At 62.1% G+C, this 19,303-nt stretch overlaps 1 protein-coding gene across 1 annotated transcript in view; it reads right to left on the reverse strand.

The window, feature by feature from the left end:
- Positions 1-19,303, reverse strand: part of GNAZ (G protein subunit alpha z) — a 36,035-nt gene that overhangs the window by 9,879 nt on the left and 6,853 nt on the right. The window contains exon 2 of the mRNA XM_031442353.2: positions 7,493-8,656. Within this exon, the coding sequence (XP_031298213.1) occupies positions 7,493-8,215 (723 nt within the window). The 5' untranslated portion in view covers positions 8,216-8,656. The remainder of the gene's footprint in view (positions 1-7,492; positions 8,657-19,303) is intronic.

The following is a 19,303-nucleotide window of genomic DNA, read 5'->3' on the forward strand; positions in this document are numbered from 1 at the left end:
GGGAGCCCGGCAGGCACGGGACCAAGGGCCAGGGTGGGAAGCTGCCCAGGACCACAGATTGCCCTGGTCAGCTGTTCCAGAATGTTCTCTTTCCCCGGTGGATGGTAACTGGCCACGCCAGGCCTCCTTGGTCAGGCCACTGTCAGCCTTCTCAGGGTCACTGGAGGCCAGAAAAGGTCTGCGGGGCTGTGGCCCGGGGCTGGCCTCAGCAGAAACCTCGAGATGTGAGGCCTGGTGCCTCCAGTTCACTGAATTTATTCATGAAATTAAAGAAAGCATAGGAGCCAAGGTCTCGCCAACCAGGGGACGATGAAGACAGGATTAGGGCCAGCTGTGGCCCGGGCTCCCGGGCCAGCCAGCCTGGCCCTGCTCTCTGGGCCTGAGGACACGTGTCCAGTGGGGAGCCACGTGCAGGGAACAGGGGCACCTTCTGCTCCATGAGGGGCGTCCTCATCAGATGACCAAGTTCCCTCCGCCTCGCTGCCTGTATTCAGATCTACCAGAAACTCAAATGTCGGAGCCAGTGGGGCTGGGGTAGGGGGCAGCGGCACGTGTCCTGTTAAGACAGAAGCTTTTGTCCGTGTTGTTCAGGACCAGTCGTAGGACCCCTTGGGTGGCAGGCATCCCACGCCCCATCTATGCCGGTTACTAGGGGTCCCTGAGTCAGCCTGTCCCCCAGTGCTCTTCACCTGCTCCCTGGAGTCTGCTTTTGATAAGAGAAGTTGTTTTTCAGTTCTCGGATTATAGAAATCCCTTAAAACAATAATAATCTGCGTCTTAAAATCCAGAGCAGTTCTGATGTGTGTGTAAGGAGCAGAGCTAATACGCTCAGGAAATTAATTACCCCGCTGGCCTGGGCGCTGAGCGGGATGTGGCCTGGGAGGCTCCTCTGCCCTGGAGCTCCGGGTAAGCGCGGAATGCAGGCACTGGGCTGGTTGGAGGGGCGCTGAGGAGAGCAGATCACGTGGCAGAGGGGACATGTGCAGACGTGGGACGTGCAGAGGCCCCTGAGAACCCCAGCAGCAACACCCACCCCAGACGGTGCCAGGGATCGGGCTCAGAACCTGGGTCCCTGCCCAGGTGGCCCAGCTCTGCATGGCCCCCCACAGCCCCCAGGACCCACGTGGGATTCACAAGGCCCAGATGGAGCCCAGAGTACCTCCACCAACCCACCCAGACCCTGCCCGTGATGTTCAGGCCCTTCTCCCCTGCAAGCTGGCCTCGGGGGCAGAGGAAGCCCTCCTGGCTGCCTTGAGACCAGCCACAGCCAGTATCCACTGGCCACGGGCGGGGGTAGGGGGGGCGATTGCCCAGTATGGTCCCTGTGTGACCTCAGGGGAGGAACGGCTACAGCTGCCTCCCCCCACGGGCCTGTCCCCAGGTGGAAACACGGGACACCCAGCAGGAGCCGACTCCTGGGTTGGTCCCTAATGTCCTGACGGAGAGAAAGCAGAACCACCCAGCCTGCTCCTCTGCGCAGAGGATCTGCCCAGGGAGAGCGTGGAGCCGTCCTGGCCAATCCCGGTTCTCACACGGGCCAAACACAAACAGAAACACGTGCAGTCACAGGGCCAGAGTAGGAAGAGCCGAGGGGTCACAGAGGAGGTTGGAAACAGATGCTGCCAACGACCCTGTCATTCACCCATGAGCAGGCATGAGTGGCAGGGTGCTCCTGCTGGGGTTGGGGGTCACTGCTGTAGGAGACTGGTGCCTGTTTAACATCCGGCAGGGATGAGGGGGACCGAGCGGCTGCCAGTTCCCGTGGTGTAGTTACTCCTGGCTGATTTTAATCTACCAACATGATATTAAACTGGCGCTCGTGAGCTGGTACCAGCTAGGCCCGGCCCTGCAACAGACTGGTGTGCAATGTGGGAGGCTCTGCCCCTGCTCACGTGGGTTCCAGCGGCCTCCTCCAAGGGAGGGAGGCCAGCCCTGCCCGCGTGGTGTTGACAGCCCCTGCCGGCTCCCTCCCGCATGGCTTGTCCACAACAGGACAGGAGGTGGACCCCAGCCTGCCTATGTGGGAGGCCCTGGTCTCAGAGATCTCAGGAACACGTGGACACCCCCATGCAGATTACGCCAAGGCCTGAGCCAGTCTGTCCAGTGGGGGAGGCAGATGGGGCTGCATCCCCGCCATCCAGCTGTGTTCAGTGACAGCCTATGCCTGGGAAAGGGTCTCTAATGACACAGCAGGAGGTGGCCACCATGGAGGGGTGGGTCTAGAAGGATGAGGAGATGGGAGGAATGGAAAGAAAAGCCTATTAAGGCCCCAAAGTGTGGAGCAGGCTTGGAGGGAGGCCACACTGGGTGGGAGGCTGACCTCTGACCGCTCAGGGCATGAGCTGAGCACAGAGGGAGACAGGAAGCTCCCAGGGCAACAGGGAGGGTAGACTGGGAAGCTGCCACTGAGAGTGGCTTTGGTGCTGGTGTCCCCTGGGAGCGGGGGTGGGCTCAGCCCAAGGAATCGAAATGTCAGTCGGCATGTGCCAACCAAGGGCCACAAGAAAGCGCCAGGCTGTGCTGCAGGGGAGGGCTGGCTGCCAGCTGTCCCCTCACCCCACGTGAAGCCCAGGCCCTGGGGGGGCAGAGACCTGTCACCACTGGCCACTCATGAGTGGGAGCCACAGGTCAGACCCCACGGCCCACCAAGGTGAGGACCAGACGGCCTCAGCCTCTTCAGGGCTGAGACAAGGGCCAGGCAACGGAGCGAGGGACCCTGGATGGGGCCAGGGCCAGAGGAGCCGGCAGGCAGGTGGGGGTACTGTTCACAAGTGCAAGCAGTGGCTTCGGGCCACAGAGACCTGGTTGTAAGTACCGCCCATCCCCCTCGCAGCTGGCCACATGTCTCAGATGCTTAGGAGGAGTATCAGGCCACAGAGAGAAAGCGCCGGGCTGCACTGCGGGGGGGATGCAGCTGGAGAGAGTGCGTGGCCAGCTGAGCCCTGTGCTGGTGCACCTGATGTGGGAGGTGCCATCACAGCCCAGCCAGGGTCCCTCTCACTGCCTTGGCCTCTGCAGTGCCTCTCAAATCTGCCTGGGCTGTACAACCCAGGCCCCTCTGCCGACCAGGACCGGCCTTCTGGCTCTGGCTCAGGAAGTCTCCGCTGTCCCAAGGTCAGCGTGGTTTGCAGAGGTCACAAATTGCACGTGGCCCTGGCACATCATGAGACCAGAAGGAGCTGCTCAGGGAGACCAGTGCTGGGGGACGGAGGGGGGAGGCTGGTGGCCTCCAGGCGGGTCAATGGCACACTCTCTGGCTCTGCCCCAAGTCCCCATGGCACGGTTCCTGGAACTATGTCCTGGTCTGGGTCAGGAGCCGGAGGTAGAGAGGGGACATGCTCTGCCTCGGCTCCCTATGGTCCTGCTGCTGACGAGGTGGGGACTGTGGGTAGTGCCCCACCCTGATGGCCACTCCAGTGTCATGAGCCCAGCTCACTGCCCCCACCCTGGCTCTAGCCTTGGGACACATGGTGGGTGATCTCTGGGCCTCAGTTTCCTCATCTGCAAAGCTGGCTGGTTAAGGACACTCAAGGATACGTCAGGTCCTTTTCTAATCTAAGCTGGGTGTCATCCACGTCTGGCATCTCCCACTTGTAACCACAGCCTTTGGACAAATGCCACCCGCTCTGTCACGGGCAGATGATGGCCAGTCTCACTGCAGTCTCCGGGAGCACCGTTTCGTGACATGATGGCATTCTTGCAGCACTGATACAGGCTCCCTTTCTGGGCTGAATGACAATGCACAGTGGTAGGGAGCAGGTATGTGCTACTTGTATGTGGCCTGGAGCAGCCTGTGCCCTTCTTAAGGCCCGGCACCTGCTGGGGCTCCCCCAGAAGTGCTGAGTGTCCCCACAGCTGTGCACCCAGAAGCCAGGGCTGCCACCTGCAGAACCTTACCCCTAAAGGGCACGTCCTCATGTCTCACCCCCACCTCCAGGGGCCCTCCTGGACAAAGATGACCAGCTACTGTTGGATAAGCATTGGGGACACCAGGCCACCCACAGGCAGCCCCGCAGGAAGGCAAAGGGGGGACACCCTGAGACCTGTGCCTGCTGGGTCCCAGGAAGCATGAGGGTTTGCCGACAGGACGCTCGGCTGTGCTGGGTGTGAGCATCCCTATCCTCAGCTCCTTGTGTCCTGGTATCACCTTGGCATCTGGCCCCAGCCGGGGCCTTGTACTCACAGCAGGCGCACAGCAGGTATACAGCAGGCCTGCTGACAGCCTTGCCAGGAAATAGCAGTGAGCTGCCATGGGTGTACCCGTGAGAACACTGACACCTCACAGCCTCGTCTGTCCCTTCTGAAGGACTTGCCACCATGTAGAGGCCGCAAATCCATCAGCAGGTCAGCGGGGCTGAGGCCGGGTGACAGGTTCCTAGTAGGGTGCTGGGGTCCTGCCTGCTGGGCACTAAAGGAGGGGGGCCAGCTGAACAGGGAGGCCACCTGGGCCCTGAGGTGCACAGCCTTATGGGGTTGTCACACGGGGTGGGCAGTCAGCCAGCGCACCTCTGCACCCACATGGGCCACAGCAAGCTCCTGCCTTTCTCTACTCCTGGCAGAGGCCTTTGGCCAGGTGGAGAAGGAAGTGGCGGCAGTGGGTGGGCGGGGCAGCCTGGCTCAGCCTCAGGCAGCAGGTGTGGCTCAGAGAGAGCCCAAGGCTGCATGAGTGAGCCCGTGACCTATGCCTCCACCAGTGACAGGGACACTGGGCATGGCTGCCCTAGAGGACACCAGGTGATGCATCCCTGGGCTAGGCTCTGGACTTCTGTGCTGCCTGGGGCAGCCCTACGGGGGAAGACTGGAGGCCCACCCAATTTTGGAGCCCCCGGTACCTGCAGGACTTCATGGGGGGATGGGGCTCCAGGTAGGATGGGACCCCATTAAATCCTTCCAAGACAAGGGCCTGGAATCGTCGCCAAGGCTGGGCATGGCTCCTGGGATCTGCTCGTGGCCACGGTCCACAGACGCCCTGGAATCTGCCCCCTGCCCAGGTGCTGCCCAGCATGCGCTGTGGCCTCCACAGCCCTCCGGGCCCAGGAGCCCAGTGAGCCTGACGTCACCCTGGGCAACATGCTGACGCAGAAGCCAGCAGGCGCCCGGGGGTGGGGCTGGGGCTCCTCTGCCAGGCGTGGGGGGCGCTCTGCCAGCCCTCCGTCCCAGGAAGATGAGGCCTCAGCTGCCAAGTGGGTAGAAGAGCTCCAAGGAGCCGAGTCCAGAGCCGCCTGGCACTGGGCCCCAGGCCCCTTTGGTTTTTGCAAGAATCAGCCGGGCCTGCTCCTGGCTGCCTGGCCTCTGCCGGGGCCCTTCACTGGTGGGGGAGCAGCCCTGTCCCAGCGCCACGGCGGCACTTGCCTTGGGCAGGCAGGGGGAGGCAGGGGCACAGAGAGGCGGGCTCTTCTTGGGCGGCCAGCCCACCTCGTGGCCTGCTGGCTGCAGGAGAAACAGACGGTATTGTCTGTCTGCAATGTTTGTTTTCCACCCCGAGATACTGCTGGTAGAGCATGAAAGGTCAGAACCACTTGGAATCCAGTGAATTTCCAGCCTCGCTCGAGTCATCAAGAATCTCCTTTTCTGGTGAACAACCACCGCCCCAGGCCTGCCGAGACCAGGTGGTGGGCAGGTAGTGAAGGGGTTGGGGCACAGGCCTGGCTGCCGGCCCCTCCCTCTAGGAAAGGCCCTGCTGGCCCCAGGGCCTAGCAGCTTCCAGGGAACATGGGCAGGCCTCACAGAGAAACCCATAGCCAGGCCAGCAGCTGCAGCCCCCGGGGACAGGGCAGGGGGACGCCAGCCCTGTGAGGGCTGCCTGTCCACCCAGTTGTCCACCCTACCTAGTGGGGCAGCCACTCATCTGCACACGATGGGGACCCACCTGTGATGAACAACGGTGATGGAGGGGAGTGTAGGCCCCAGGCTGGGTTCAGGAGGGTGACACCTGAGATGGAACCTGGAGGGTGGGCCAGGCTTTGGCCCTGAGCAGCAGGGGCTGAGAGGGAGGGACAAGGTGGTCACATGCTTAAGGCCGGAGAGCATGGAGCACAAGGGAGCGAAACCAGAGCAGAGAGGAGAGAGCTCAGGAGGCGGGGCTGGCTGGGCAGAGCCAGGAGGGCCCCGGGCAGAAGGCCTGGCCTTGGGCCTGTCTTTGAGGACACTTGGGCCGTCTCCTGGTTGACAGATTCAGGGCAGGGCTGGTAGCCAAATCCCTCCATGAAACACAGGACCCACTCAGGGCCCAGGCATCCTGCCTCCCGCGACCTGGTGCACCTGTGGGTGTAGGCCTGGCAGGCAGGGCCTGCCCATGAACATGGGAGCCCACCCAGCACCAAGGGAATTCACCACACCTGCCCTAGGAATGACAGAAGAGGCGGCCCTGAGCTGCAAGGACTCAGAGCACAGCCCCTTGCAGACACCCTGTCTGTCCCCACGCCCCCCCCCACCCCAGGATCAAAGGCCTCTTAAGGGCAGATTCTGGATCTTTGCTCAGTGACCCTGCCTGGCACAGACCCTCTGCTGTGGGGCATCCCTGTTGGGCTGAGCGGACTCCACCACCACCACTTCTGGGTGCCTGGGGAGACTGCAGCACCTCGTGCCCAGGGCCTTCTGCCTTGTCTGGGCCTGCAGTGAACTGCCCACCCTGTCTTTCCAGGGGCCCGACTCCCATTCTGGCCCAGCGGCTCCCCCGTGAGCACCCCACACCCCGGCTCCGCACTGGGCCAGGTTGCCCCTTGGCACCTCCACCACGCACATGCCTGGAGCCTCCCTGCCATGTGACCTGAGCCCCCAGCCCACGAGGTGGTTCTCAGCCTGGGCTGGGGGCCTGAGAGAACTGCCCCCTCACCCAACCACTGGAGGTTAAACCTCAGAAATGGTTCTTAACCCTGTGGCTGCCACACTCTCAGGACCTGGGTCAGGTTGTGGGGCTGAGACCGTGGTTCCTGGCTGGTAGGAGCTGTGTGAGTTTACTGAGATGCCACACGGACCAGCAACTGGACGCCTGGCCTGGGCCATGGCCTCCTTGGTCCTGCAGACCTGCCAACCTCCCTCCTGTCTCCAGCATTAGGTGCCATGCACCCAACCTCACCTGCCATGAAGCCTGTGTGGTGCCAGCTTCCTTTCCTCCCCAGCCAGCCCTCCCCACCCTCAGACAGCCAAGGGCCCCTCCTCTAGACCCAGGCAACACACTCTTGGGTCTGGGGAGCAGGTCCTGCGCAGGAGAGAGCTGGCCCCCTGTGCCCTGTGAGTGCCAGCTGTGGGGTGTGCGGTCAGCTCGCACGGCATTGAGGAGAGGCCACCTGGGCACCAGGGCCTGCAAGAACAATGACAGCAGTGCTGTCTGCAGCCAGTGAGGGCGGCCCTGCCCATTGAGGGGAACTGGGCAGGCGTCTGGACTACCCCGAGGTCCTCGCCGGAGCCGCCCTGGCTCCCCTGGGACGGCAGCCGCTCCCACCCTGCCCGGCGCGGCAGCCATGGGCAGAGGAAAGCTGGGCCCACTCACCGTCTGGTTGTCCTCGTAGAGTTTCAGGTCGTAGCCACTAAGCTCCACGCAGAAGATGATGGCGGTGACGCCCTCGAAGCAGTGGATCCACTTTTTGCGCTCCGACCGCTGCCCGCCCACATCCACCATCTTGAAGGTGAGCTCCTTGAAAGTGAACTTGTTCTCCACGATGCCCGTGGTCATGTCCCGGGAGCGCAGGATGTCCTCCACGGTGGGGACGTAGTCGGGCGCGGCGATGCGCTCCAGGTCGTTCAGGTAGTAGGCGGCGTTGTCCTCCAGGTGGTACTCGCTGGAGCGGCTGAAGCAGGCCTGCGCCCCGGGGTCGGCCCAGAGCCGCCGCATGACGCCCAGCAGCTCGGGCGTGATCTCGCCTTTGCTCTCCGCGGGGCCGGTCAGTGCGAACAGCTGCACTGCGTCGTAGGCGCGGTCGGGGTTGTGGAAGTCGATCTTGAGCGCGGCCAGAGCGCGGATGATGCGGGTCAGTGAGTCGATGGCGTTGTAGACTATGAGTGGCCGGTACTCCTTGCAGGCCTCCAGGTTGAAGCCGCCGCTGTGGATGATCTTCATCTGCTTCACGATGGTACTCTTGCCCGAGTTGCTGGTGCCCAGCAGGAGCAGCTTGATCTCGCGGCGCTGCCGCTGGCTCTCCGAGCGCAGGTGGCGGTCGATGCGCCGGGATCGCCGTGCCGCCTCTTTCTCCTCTGAGCTTTGCCGACATCCCATGGTCCGGCAGCGGCGGGCCCAGAAGCGGAGAGCGGGATGGGCACCTCTCCTGGTGGACGCTGGGTGGGAGACGCTGAGACACGGGGCGGGGGCGCCCAGCAGACAGACGGATGGACAGCCCGGGGCCCTGGAGTACTCAACGTGGGTCGGGGGCTGAGGTCGTGCCCCGCTGCTGCAGCCCCTGCCCCGGCGCCTCCTCTCCAGCTGGCATGGCGCGTGTGCTGCGGGAGGTGGCTGAGCCCTCCCTCAGTGACACTCCACCTGCCGGGGTGGCCGCGGGGCCGGATGCGCCACAGTCATCCCCAGTCCTCGCGGTGGTGGGAAGCCTCTGGTTGCCGGCTGCTGTGGCAATGCTGCCAAGCGCAGCTGGGAGGCCAGCAGCCAGTGCTGAGGTCGCGGGTGCTCCCTGTGGTCCCCCTGCCTCGGGCATCCGCCCTTCACCTGCCAACAAGAGAACAGCGTGAGCTTCCTCCCACCGCGGGCGGGGTGGGCAGGGGAGCTCTGGATGGCAGGAAGTGGCTTGGGGAACAATGAATCAGAGCCCTCCCCTCCGTGGAGCTCAAACCACAGCAAAACAAACACACCCGGCTGCCACCCCAGCCCTCCCGCAGGCCAGCTGGCCTGAAGCCTGAGAGAGAGTGACCTGCACCACACCAGGCCCAGGGGTCCTCAGAGGGGGAGGGAGCCCGGGGCGCCACAACCCTGCCCTGCCCACCAGACCCAGTGACCTCACCCTCCCCAAGTCTCAGTCTCCCATCTGGTGGTGGTGAGGACTCCGTATGGTGGTCCCGTGTCCTTTCCTGCAGCTGTTGGCGCTCTACCCACGTGTAGACAGTGGGGTCCCAGGCCAGGGTCAATGAGTGCTCCCAACCCTTACTGCCTCCCAGGAGCTGGGTCACCCTTGCTCTCTCTAGGGGAGGATGGCCGCCAGGTGTGGCTGGCCAGACAGGCCAGAGCACATCTGAGGGCACCAGGAACCAGTGAGTCCAGGGCAAGGCAGGGGCGGCCCAGAGGCTCCCCGGTGCCAGGCCGAGTGCCCCCATCGTTAGTCAATGAGGCACAGCTGTGCTCACACGTGGCACAGGGCCCCAGCCCCTGCTCTCTGCTGGCCTCGTGCGTGCTCTTCCCAGGGCTCCCTGACCATCTACGGTAACTGGGCCAGGGCCCTTACCACCAGGGTAGCCCCAGAGCTCGGGCTCTGCCCCCTCGCCCAATCTCTGTCCCGACCTGGCTGCCCTCTGCAGCCTCCTCATTCAGCCACAGCCAGTGTTCACCCGTAATGCCCCTGTTCAGGCCCAAGGCCAACAGGCCCTGTATCTTGTCCATCTCTTGCCCCCCACACCCCCTGCCATGGCCCTCCCCGCTGCCTTCGTGCCTGCCAGTCCCAGCGATCCCGCCTTGGAGCTGACCCTGAGCCTGTTCTCTCCCTTGGCCAAGGTCCCCAACCCCCAGCTCCGTCTGCCCCTCAGGGGAACCTCAGTGTGCCCCACTGCTCTCAGGGTGGGGAGTCTCACCCCAGCTGTGTGGTTGGGCATGTGACTCCCCGTCTCCAAGCCTGTCCCTCGCTGGTCACAGCTCAGCCACAGCTGACTCCCGAGAGGAAAAGTGTCCAGCACAGAGCCCAGTACCCAGCCAGTGCCCCTCATCCCCGACACCTGTGAGCTCCCCCTGTTCTGTCGCCTCAGCCTCCGCCCCTGCCCTGCCCTCTGCAGCAGCCTCTGGTAACGTGGGTCCAGGCATGGCCAGTGCAGGGCCCGGCACAGAGCAGGCGCCCAGTGTGGGGGGTGGGGTCAGCCTTGGGGATGTTGAGTGTCTCTTCCGCGTCTCTGCAGCCCCATGGCCTGAGGACGAGGGATGTACCAGGAACCCCTGGGGATGTGCTGCTAAGAGCAGCGATTAGATGGCTGGCTGGTCGGTCAGCAGGGCCCCGGCGAGCGAGGCTGGTGATCATGCTGAGAACAGATGCCCTGTGGGGACCCCTAGCTGGGCATGGGGTGGGCGCTCTTGGAGCATGTGTTGTAGGATGATGTGAACACGACACAGGCAGAACACACAGGTCCCCTGCCACGTGTGTGCACCATGTGAGCAGAGGTCTGCAAAGTTACTCTCCGAGCAGCAGTGAGTTCTAGGCTGTGAAATTACATGGGATTTGTGCATTTTACCATGTTTCTTATACTTTCTTCCGTGAACTGTGTCACAAGAAAGGTCTGCACACAGTCCCACCAGGAACTTGCCTCTCTGGTGGATGGTGAGTACGTGGGGCAGGGCACCAGGGGCTGCTCCCTGGTCCCTGTGATGACCTGGCACAGCCCCCACCAGTGGCCGCCCAGGGCTCCTGGGGCCCTCCCACCTGAAGGTGATGCAGGCCAGACTGGGGGTGCCCCACGTTGTCATGAACGTTTTTCTCAATTCTGTGTCTAAAAGGTCTGAGATACAGCCAGGCCCCTAGTGACCAATTCTCCATCAGCTGGCCAGTGACAGGGACAAAACTTGCCTCCCGCTCTTCGGGGCCCCCAGGGTCCCAGGCGCTGGGTCTCCCTGCAGTGACCTCCCTCTGGACCCCTCCTTGTTGGGATGCAGTCTAGCCTCGACAGGTGGCACTGCCTAGGGTCCAGGGGGCTGGTCCCGCCTCCGTGCAGGGCTGCACCTGGATGGCCGAGCTGTTGGCCACATCCTCACAGCGCTGCACATGACCGCATGACCTCAGGGACTTCTTAAATCCAACCTGCCCCCCAGCCTGGGCCCGGGGAGCCCGCTGGGCAGCACAGGTTGTCCCCTGGATGGCTCGCTCAGCCACCCGGGCTGCTCCCCATCGGGGGTGCCCCTCGCCCCACTCCCGCACGGGAACTCTGCCTGCTCTTCACGGGCTGGCTCACGCATGCCACGTCCCCGTCGGCGGGCACCAGGTCTCTCTCAACCACGTCCTCCCCTTCTCTGGTTCCTCCCAACAGGCTGGGACCTCCTCAAAAGCGGCAAGGCCCTTACCAAAACCATAGACAAAAAGTAACTTAAAATGCATCGGAGACCTAAAACTATACAACTCTTAGGAGAAAGCACAGGGCAAAAGCTGCCTGACATGGGACTTGGCAGTGATTTCTTGGGTATGACACCAAGGGCACAGGCAACAAAAGAAAAAACAAACTAGATTTCACAAAAATTCAAAAAGTTTGTGCATCAAAAAACAATATCATCAGGTAAAGAGGCCACTGACACCTGCCAATCGTATACCCAACATGGAACGAACGTCTAGGATACACAGAGAGCTCCTGAAATTCAACAACAAAAACACAACCTGACTCAAAACTGGGCAAAGGACTTGAATGGGTGTTTCCCCAAACAAGAGACACGAATGGCCAATCAGCACAAGAAATGATGCTCAGCGTTATTACTAATCACCACAGAGCTGCAATCAAAATCACACTGAGATACCACCTCGCACTCACAAGAATGGCTTTTATTTAAAAAAAAACAACAGAAAATAAAGAACACTGGTCAGACAAGAAGAAACTGGAACCCATGTACGCTGCTAGTGGGGATGTAAAATGGTGCAGCTGCTGTGGAAAACAGTGTGGAGGTTCCTCAAAAAATTAAAGACAGATTCTACCACATGAGCCAGCAATTCCACTCCTGGGTTTATACCCAAAAGAACTGAAAGCAGGGTCTCAGAGATTTTTTTCACACCTATGTTCATAACAGCATTAGTCACAATCACCAAGAGGCAGAAGCAACCCAAGTGTCCGTTGACAGATAAACAGACAAACAAAATGTGGTAAAGTCACACAAGGGAATGCCGTTCAGCCTTAAAAAGGCAGGAGATTCTGACACCTGCCACAACACTGCTGAATGGGGATGTTATGCCAAGTGGAACAGGCCAGTCACAAAAGGACAAATCCCGGTGGTTCTGATTACACAAGGTCCCTAGAATTGTCCAATTCATAGAGACAGAAAGCAGAGCGGCGGCTCCCAGGGGCGGGGGCGGGGGCGGGGTGGCAGCTGCTGTTTAACGGATACAGAGTTTCAGTTTGAGGAGACGAAATTTTGGAGCTGCTGGTGGGGACGGCAGCACAGCAGTGTGAGTGTGGGTCATGCCCCTGAACTGCACCATTTCAAAATGGTTAAAATGGTCAATTTTACGTTGTGTATTTTACCACCACACCCCCTAGAAAAAAGTGGAGCTGGCCACGTGGTCCTTGGCCAGTGCAGTCATAGGGCAACGTGGCCGGGGGTAGCAAAGCGCGTTGGCTGGGTCTGAGAGCTGGACCGCCACCTGCACAGGGCAGCCACCAACAGTGACACCCCAGGTGGGCCCCTCAGTCAGAGGCACCCTCCTGCCGAGCACCAGAGCCAAGCAGAAGGCCCCACTAAGAACCCTCCCAACAGCTCCGCGGGCTCAGCCACATGCCTGGGGGTGTGAGTGTCCAGTGCTGTGGACTTGGCGCAGGACCAGGGCTGTGCATGGATGCAGGGAGGGAGGTCTGGGGCGGAGGGGCCTCAGGATGGTACACTCTCAGGCTCCTGCCGGTCCGACCTTTCTGGGTCTACTGTGCTTTCCTGGACCCCCAAGGACTCCCCCAGCCAGCCCAGAGTCACCGGGCCAAGGGTGGGACAACCACCTCGTTCCCTGGCCAGTAACTGCTCACAGGTCCCCAGGGCTCAACACTCAGGACTCCCTACCACAGCGTGGCTGGGTCTGGCTGGAAATTACTGAGGAGTGGGTGAGGGAGGGGGGGCAGGAAGGGGAGAGAGGGCGTGTCGTGGCTGGGCACAGACAGAGGAGGAGAGAGGCACAAGGCCAGAGGAGAGGGCAGGCTGACGAGGAGGAGCCCCACCCCCAACGCAGGCCTTATCTGTGACCGTGTGGCTGCCTGTATGCCTGTGTGTTGTGGCCTGCCTGCGTGCAGACCTGTGCACGTGTCCGTGTGCAGGACTTAACACACGTGTGTGCGCCCCTGTCTAGCTATGAGGCTGTGTGGGGGTCCGAGCACGTATATGAGTGTCTGTGTGCCACTGTGTGTGGTGTGCAGGGAGTGGAGGTGCCCGTGGGCTGGAGGTGAGAGGGGCCGAGGGGAGGGCGGGGTCTCTCTGTCTCCTACAGTTACTTACTGGGCCAGCTGGTGGGGGGGACACTGCTGAGCCGAGCAAGGCCCTGTGAACTCCAGCCCTGACTTCGCTCTGAGCAGCCCCTCCTGCCCCCTGCCCCTGACACAGGAAGGGAGCCCAAGGCCAAGGTCACTTAAGGTGTCGCGCCCAAGCCGGGCTAAGCCAGAGGGTCTCCAAGGAGAGAAGACGGCTTATCAGCTTACTGGGCTAGAAGGCTGGACCCGGCGGGCGGGACACCCTCGTCACAGGCCCCCCCTCTTCCCTGGAGGGAGACACAGATGAGACAAGTGTCCAGCCCTCACTCTCCAGACCCTTTCCCGCCCCAAGGAAAGCCCGGTCCATGGGCCACCAGACAGAGGTGAGCTAGGGAGGGGGCCTTTGAGGCCCAAGCAAATGGCCAGCTGAGTGGAGGACAGGGGTGGTCCCCCGGGGCAGAGGGCAGCCGAGGTCACAGGGCCAGCAAGGCTGAGTGAGACCACACCTGGATGGCCAGAGAGTGCCGGCCCTGGAGCAGCGACCAGGGGTGTCGGAGGGCCTGGGCCTTTCTGGCCCTGTGGAGCTGGGTGGGGCTGTGACTCAGCACCCAGGACCCCGTCCCACCCCCAGCTCAATGAACCTGGGCTGCACCTGGCCCCTGCAGCTCTCTGTGCAGACCTGACAGGGGGCCGGCCTGAGTCCCAGGGCCACGTCTCGCCTCGGCCGCTGACCTCCTGGGCCTGAACCCACCCAGGTCGTTTCCATCTTACTCTGAAGAGTGTGTCTCTCTCCCCACACCCTGAAGCCGCTGGCCTTGGGTCAGCTCCCTCCAGAAAGCCTCTGCCCTTGGCCATCACCAATGACCAGTCTCCTCCCCTCTTCAGGAGCAACCGTGTCCCTCTGTGAGCTGGAGTCTAGTGTCCTTCTCTGAGTGGACATCTCTGCAGGCTCCTTCCTGCCTGAGCACTGGGTCCTGGGCCCCCTCACTATGTTTTCCCAAGCCCCGCCTGGACCGGTCTGCGGCTTCTGATGGGCCCACACCCTTTGCCTGCAGTTCTGACCTCCTTGCCCTTTCGTGCCAGGCTCCACCCCCATGAACCCCCATGAGCTGCAGCCCCAAGACGGTGCCTTCACCTCTGGGCTCAACGGCGCCTGCTTGGCCAACGGGCGCCCCAGGCAGCCTGTCCTGGCTTCATCCACATGCATCACCCTCATAATCTGGTTGCAGCCCGGGCCTGCAGACCCCGTGGGGATGTCCATGTGTCCCTGGACATCAGGGAGGCTGTGGGCTGGGCCTCAGGGAGGGCCCCTCCACAGGAGTTGAGCACTGTGGGGTTGGGGAGAGGGCTGGGCTGCTTCCTCGGGCCCCAGGAGTCTGCACTTCTGCCCGGTGTGCGGCTCCTGGCATCAGCCTCATGGGGCACCCAGAGCGGCCTTACAGATGGAGAAACTACATTCTGGGGAGGGGGCCACTTCCTCAGGGCTGCCTGCTGGGGGCCTGCAGGGCTCAGCCCCACAGGACCCCTGACCACAACACAACCTGGTCCCTCCTGTCATTTACTCCATGGTTTTCTTTAAACCGACTTGCTTTCACTCAGCTGCACTTTAAAAGCAGCCTCACGCTTTTGCTTTGAACAGAGAGTCCGAGTCACAGTACAGACAGAAGGCACCAGAACAGGAGCTGGTGTCACTGCTGCAGCCAGGGTGCAGCCGGGGGGCTGGGGTGGGGGGCAGGGTGCAGCTGCAGGGTGGCCCTCGTTGAACAACGAGATTATCGCAGGGGGGAGTGGGGGGGCATGCAGGCACCAAACTGGGATTTTCTCCTTGAAGAAAAAGGATTGAGAGAAATAAGAAAGGATTACCTTCCTCAGGGGATGGCTGGTGCTGCTCCCAGCTGTGGCCTCAGGCCACCTCGATGTTCTGGTGCCATCCAGCCCCCAGGGATGCAGAAAGGGGCCCCTGGGGCCTGAGCCCCTCCCCACTGGACCCCCTGGGCCGTGGTGTCAGCAGGCACCCCTCTGCCTCACTCATGTCAGAGGCTGTCTCGTCTCCCGTCTCGGGAAATTGCACCAGCCCCAACCTGCTTGGTCTCATCGGGGCTCCCAGACCTCGGCCTTCAGAGCTGAATGGGCAATCAATCGACCCCTGGGCCCTGTCTGATCATCACAGTGTGTCAGGCTCTGCTCTGGGCTTGGGAACACGGGCGAGGAGGGGTGAGGCTGTGCACCAAGGGGCTTGTGTTCTAGTGGGGAAACTAGTAGAGAGAAGCGCTGGGGAGAAGGGGGAGCAGGGAGGTGATGCTGGAGGAGACAGGACCACCAGTCACACAGGGTAGGGGAGGGGGCATGGGCAGGGCAGGAGGCAGGCAGGGCAGGGACACCGGGGAGATGCTGCCTCAAGGGCTTGGGTGGGCAGTGGGGGGCCCAGCCCGGGGCAGTGTCCCTCCCGCGGTTCCTGAGGGAGCGGTCAGTGATGGCTGTCCTGGCAGAAGTCCAGAAACTGTGCCCCTGGGGACCCCCTTTTTCCCAGGGAGGTACCATTCGGGGCAGGAGGCCTGGATCCAGGTGGGATGCTAGACACAGGGGTTCCCTGCAAAAGCCACCCTCATACCCCACAGCTCATGGGCCTGGCCAGCATCACAAACGTTTGGACTAAAAAGCCACATCTTTCTCTCTGAGGAGATAAAAACCCCTGCTTGTCTTGGTGCCAATAACTCTGGAAGGGGGCAGGGATAGGCCACTTTCCCGGAGCTGCCCTCTGGGGAAGGCCGGCCTCCACAGCCCCACCAGGTCCCAGGTCCCAGAGCCCCGGCTGCATCTCCCACCCCCACGCCCTCAGTGTCCTATCTGGCCCACTGGGCTGAAAATGACTGCTTGGAGGCCAGGCAAGAGCCTCTGCCCTGAGAGGGCCTCCGACCCCTGCAGCACCGTCTAGACTTGCGATCTGCCCCCTGTGACCTTGAGCTGAGTGTCCTTGAGCTGGGCAGGGGGACCGGACTTCACCCACGGCTCCTCCTGTCCTCACCACACCTGACCCTCTGCACTCCTTTCCTGGTGCACCATGAAGATGTGCAGAACAGATGGTACCTGGTGCGTGGCTCCAAAGCTCCCAGCGCCCACTTTTGAGCATGTTGCTTCATATGACCTTGTCCAGGGACCCTCTGCAGGGGGTCTACTGTGGTCACACCAGCCCCGTGGAGGTCTCTACTGACCCACAGCCACTCCCGAGCCCCTGATGCCCCTGGGACTCTGGGACCTCTGTCTGTGCCCACGCCTCCTTCAAATGTCCCAGGGCATCTCACCACCCCCACCCCTTGCCTTTGCGAAGGGGCAGGCTGAGCCCCAGGACTCCAAACTCTGCGTGCCCCACTGTGATTCCATCACTCCCTGTCCCACCTCCTGTTCTAACTGAGGGCAAGGGTCCTCTTGAGCCCTCCTGTGCGCCCTGCCTCTCGCCCCTGCTCTTCCCCTCCCAGGCAGCTCGTGCCCATCCAAAACACTGTCCTGACCACTTCACATCCTGCTGAAGATAAAACAGGAGCCTGGGCGGGGGAGGACCCTGCACCCCCAGTGCACCCCCGGCAGAGGGCCCAGGCAGCCCTCACTCTGAGGAAACCAGTACAGCCGGTCCCTCCCTGTGCCCTCATGCGGGAAACCCCACTTCCCTGCTCGCTGCCCCCGACTCTCCTGAAGGGGCTTTGTCCCCACCCTTGTCTGCCGCAGACCAGGCTCTACAACTCACTCAAGCAGAGGGCCCCAGACCCCTCGTCCTAATGCTAAAAACCAACGAAAACCCAACCCTGCAGACCCTGCCTTCATTACAGACCAATTTCTAGGACCCATCAACCACCAGTCGCCATCCACGCTGGGGCCACCAGCTGGCTGGCATGTTGGACGTGGCCTGAAGCAGGGGTCGTGAGAAGCGATGGCACGAGCCGTGAACACTTTATTTTACCTGAGACCGGCACACGTGCACTCGTCTGCAGTCTCGGGGCTGAGGGGGCAGGCTCCCCCTCTGGGGATGCTGTCGCCAGCCCCGCCTCAACCACAGCAGACACCACCTGCAATGTCCAGGGGACGCACCACCTGGCCGAGGGGGGCGAAATGACCGGGACCAAATCTGAGTCACCGGCTCCCTGTTCCCAACCTTAGAGTGGTCTTGCCTCGCCCTGACCGCAGCTTTTGCTGAGGCCTCCCAAAGCGCTGCTGACCTTCCATGGAAGCCCTCTGTACCGTGACGCAGTCACGTCCACGAGACAGCGGACACACGGCTCGGGGACAGACCCCACAGGAGTGCAGGGCGGTGCCCACGGGCAGGTTCCAGTGCCCGCCATCAAGAGTGCTTGGCCTGCCGGGGACACGGGCGTGGCTCTGCCATGAGCACGTCCGTCACTCAGCGTGCTGGGTGGTGGTGTGGGGTGCGGGGCTTCTGTGAGGCTGGCAAACAGCTGTGCATTTCCTACATCAAGACAGCTTCCGCAGACACTGGGGAAGCAGCAGCCCACGCACGTGGCACACCACTAACTGGGCTTGGGGACACACGACCGACTCGTGTGTGGGTTTTCTGCGTCCACCCCAAGCCCCCCAGCCTGCCAGACCCTTAGCGCATCTCACCAGACATGTGCCCCCTTCTCTTGCCCCCTCCTTGCTCATTGTGGAGCCTGGGTCCCAGCGGATGGGCTTGGGGTGCAGTGTCCCAGCTGCAGGGAGGCCCCAACATACAGCTCAGCCCTGGCCAGGTAGCCTCCCAGCCTCAGGACTGATGACTGTGACTGGGGAGGCCCTTCCCCTCAGCCCGCACTGTCCCTGGGCTCTGGACGCCCCTGGCCATATGTCCAGCCTTCCCGCCACAGCCGCCACGGCTGACCAGACGGGATGTGATAACATCGCCTGAGGAACACTGACTCAGGAGGAAACCAGGCCAGAGATTTCTGCAGGCCGGGAGTAAACAAATAAGTAAAACCCAAGGGGAAGGAGGCACTGACTAGGGAGCCTTGGGAGCCTGGCTCCAGGGTCCCAGAGCCAAGGGAACTGCAGACTTTCAGGCAGGCCCCTGGGCTGGGCGGAACTGAATTAACCACCCAAGTCTGTTACCTGCAATGTCCCACCTCTGCATGTGGCATCCCGTGACCCAACTTCCCACCCTGGCTGCCCCCAGGCTGGACCCTCTCTGGCAAAGGCTCTATGCTCCCCACCTCCCTGTCCTTCTCACGTGGCTGGTGGGCGTGGGTTCTTCCTTGCCCTTCTCACAGCCCTCCTCCCCAGCCTCCTAAGTGCACGTAGGCCTGCAGGCTGTGGGGTCTGAGAGGCCAGTGTGGCTCAAAAGAAGCGCAGATGTCTGGCCCACTTGGGTCTGAGGAAGGGCCCAGAACATGCGTGTTGTCAAGCACTGTGGGTCCTCCCGAGGCCAGTGGTCCCTGCCCTGGAAGCTGGCCCAGGGCACTCTCAGTGGCTCGTACTGGTCCTCCCCTCTGAGACAGGCCACCGCCAGGAGTGTCCAAGCCTACAGCAGCCTTGACCCTGTCTGGATAGGGTTCTCAAGAAGCAGAGTCTATGACGGGGACTCTCAGGCATGTGGCCAGTCGGGGGCACAAGCTGAGGAGAGCAGGAGGCAGAACAGGGCTGTGGAGGGGTGGGAACCAGGCAAAGATGTGGATTCAGCCACAGCAGGACCCATCCGGAGCGTGAATGAAACCAATGCAGGGCCTCCCGGGCAGGAGTGTGTCCAGAAAAGGGCGGTTCTCTGGCCAAGGGTGCAGTGTGAGCCGTGAGCGGGCAACGGGAGAGGGAGCCTGGGGGCACCGGCACCAGCAGATGCCCCTCCCACTTCTTTTCTAACAGAGCCTGCACCCCGGTCAGGGCTGGGCCTGGCTGGCTTCAGGAGAGTTCTCGGTCTGGAGTCTGACCGTTCACCCCAGCCCTCCTCTGGACCACCACAGTGACCTATCCACCTAGCGGCTGGGGGATCCTTGTAAAACCACAAGGCAGAGCGTCTCTTGTGCTCAAAGCCTTC

This window comes from Camelus dromedarius, chromosome 31 (genome assembly GCF_036321535.1).
Source record: "Camelus dromedarius isolate mCamDro1 chromosome 31, mCamDro1.pat, whole genome shotgun sequence".
In the NCBI taxonomy this organism is placed as follows: Eukaryota; Metazoa; Chordata; class Mammalia; order Artiodactyla; family Camelidae; genus Camelus; species Camelus dromedarius.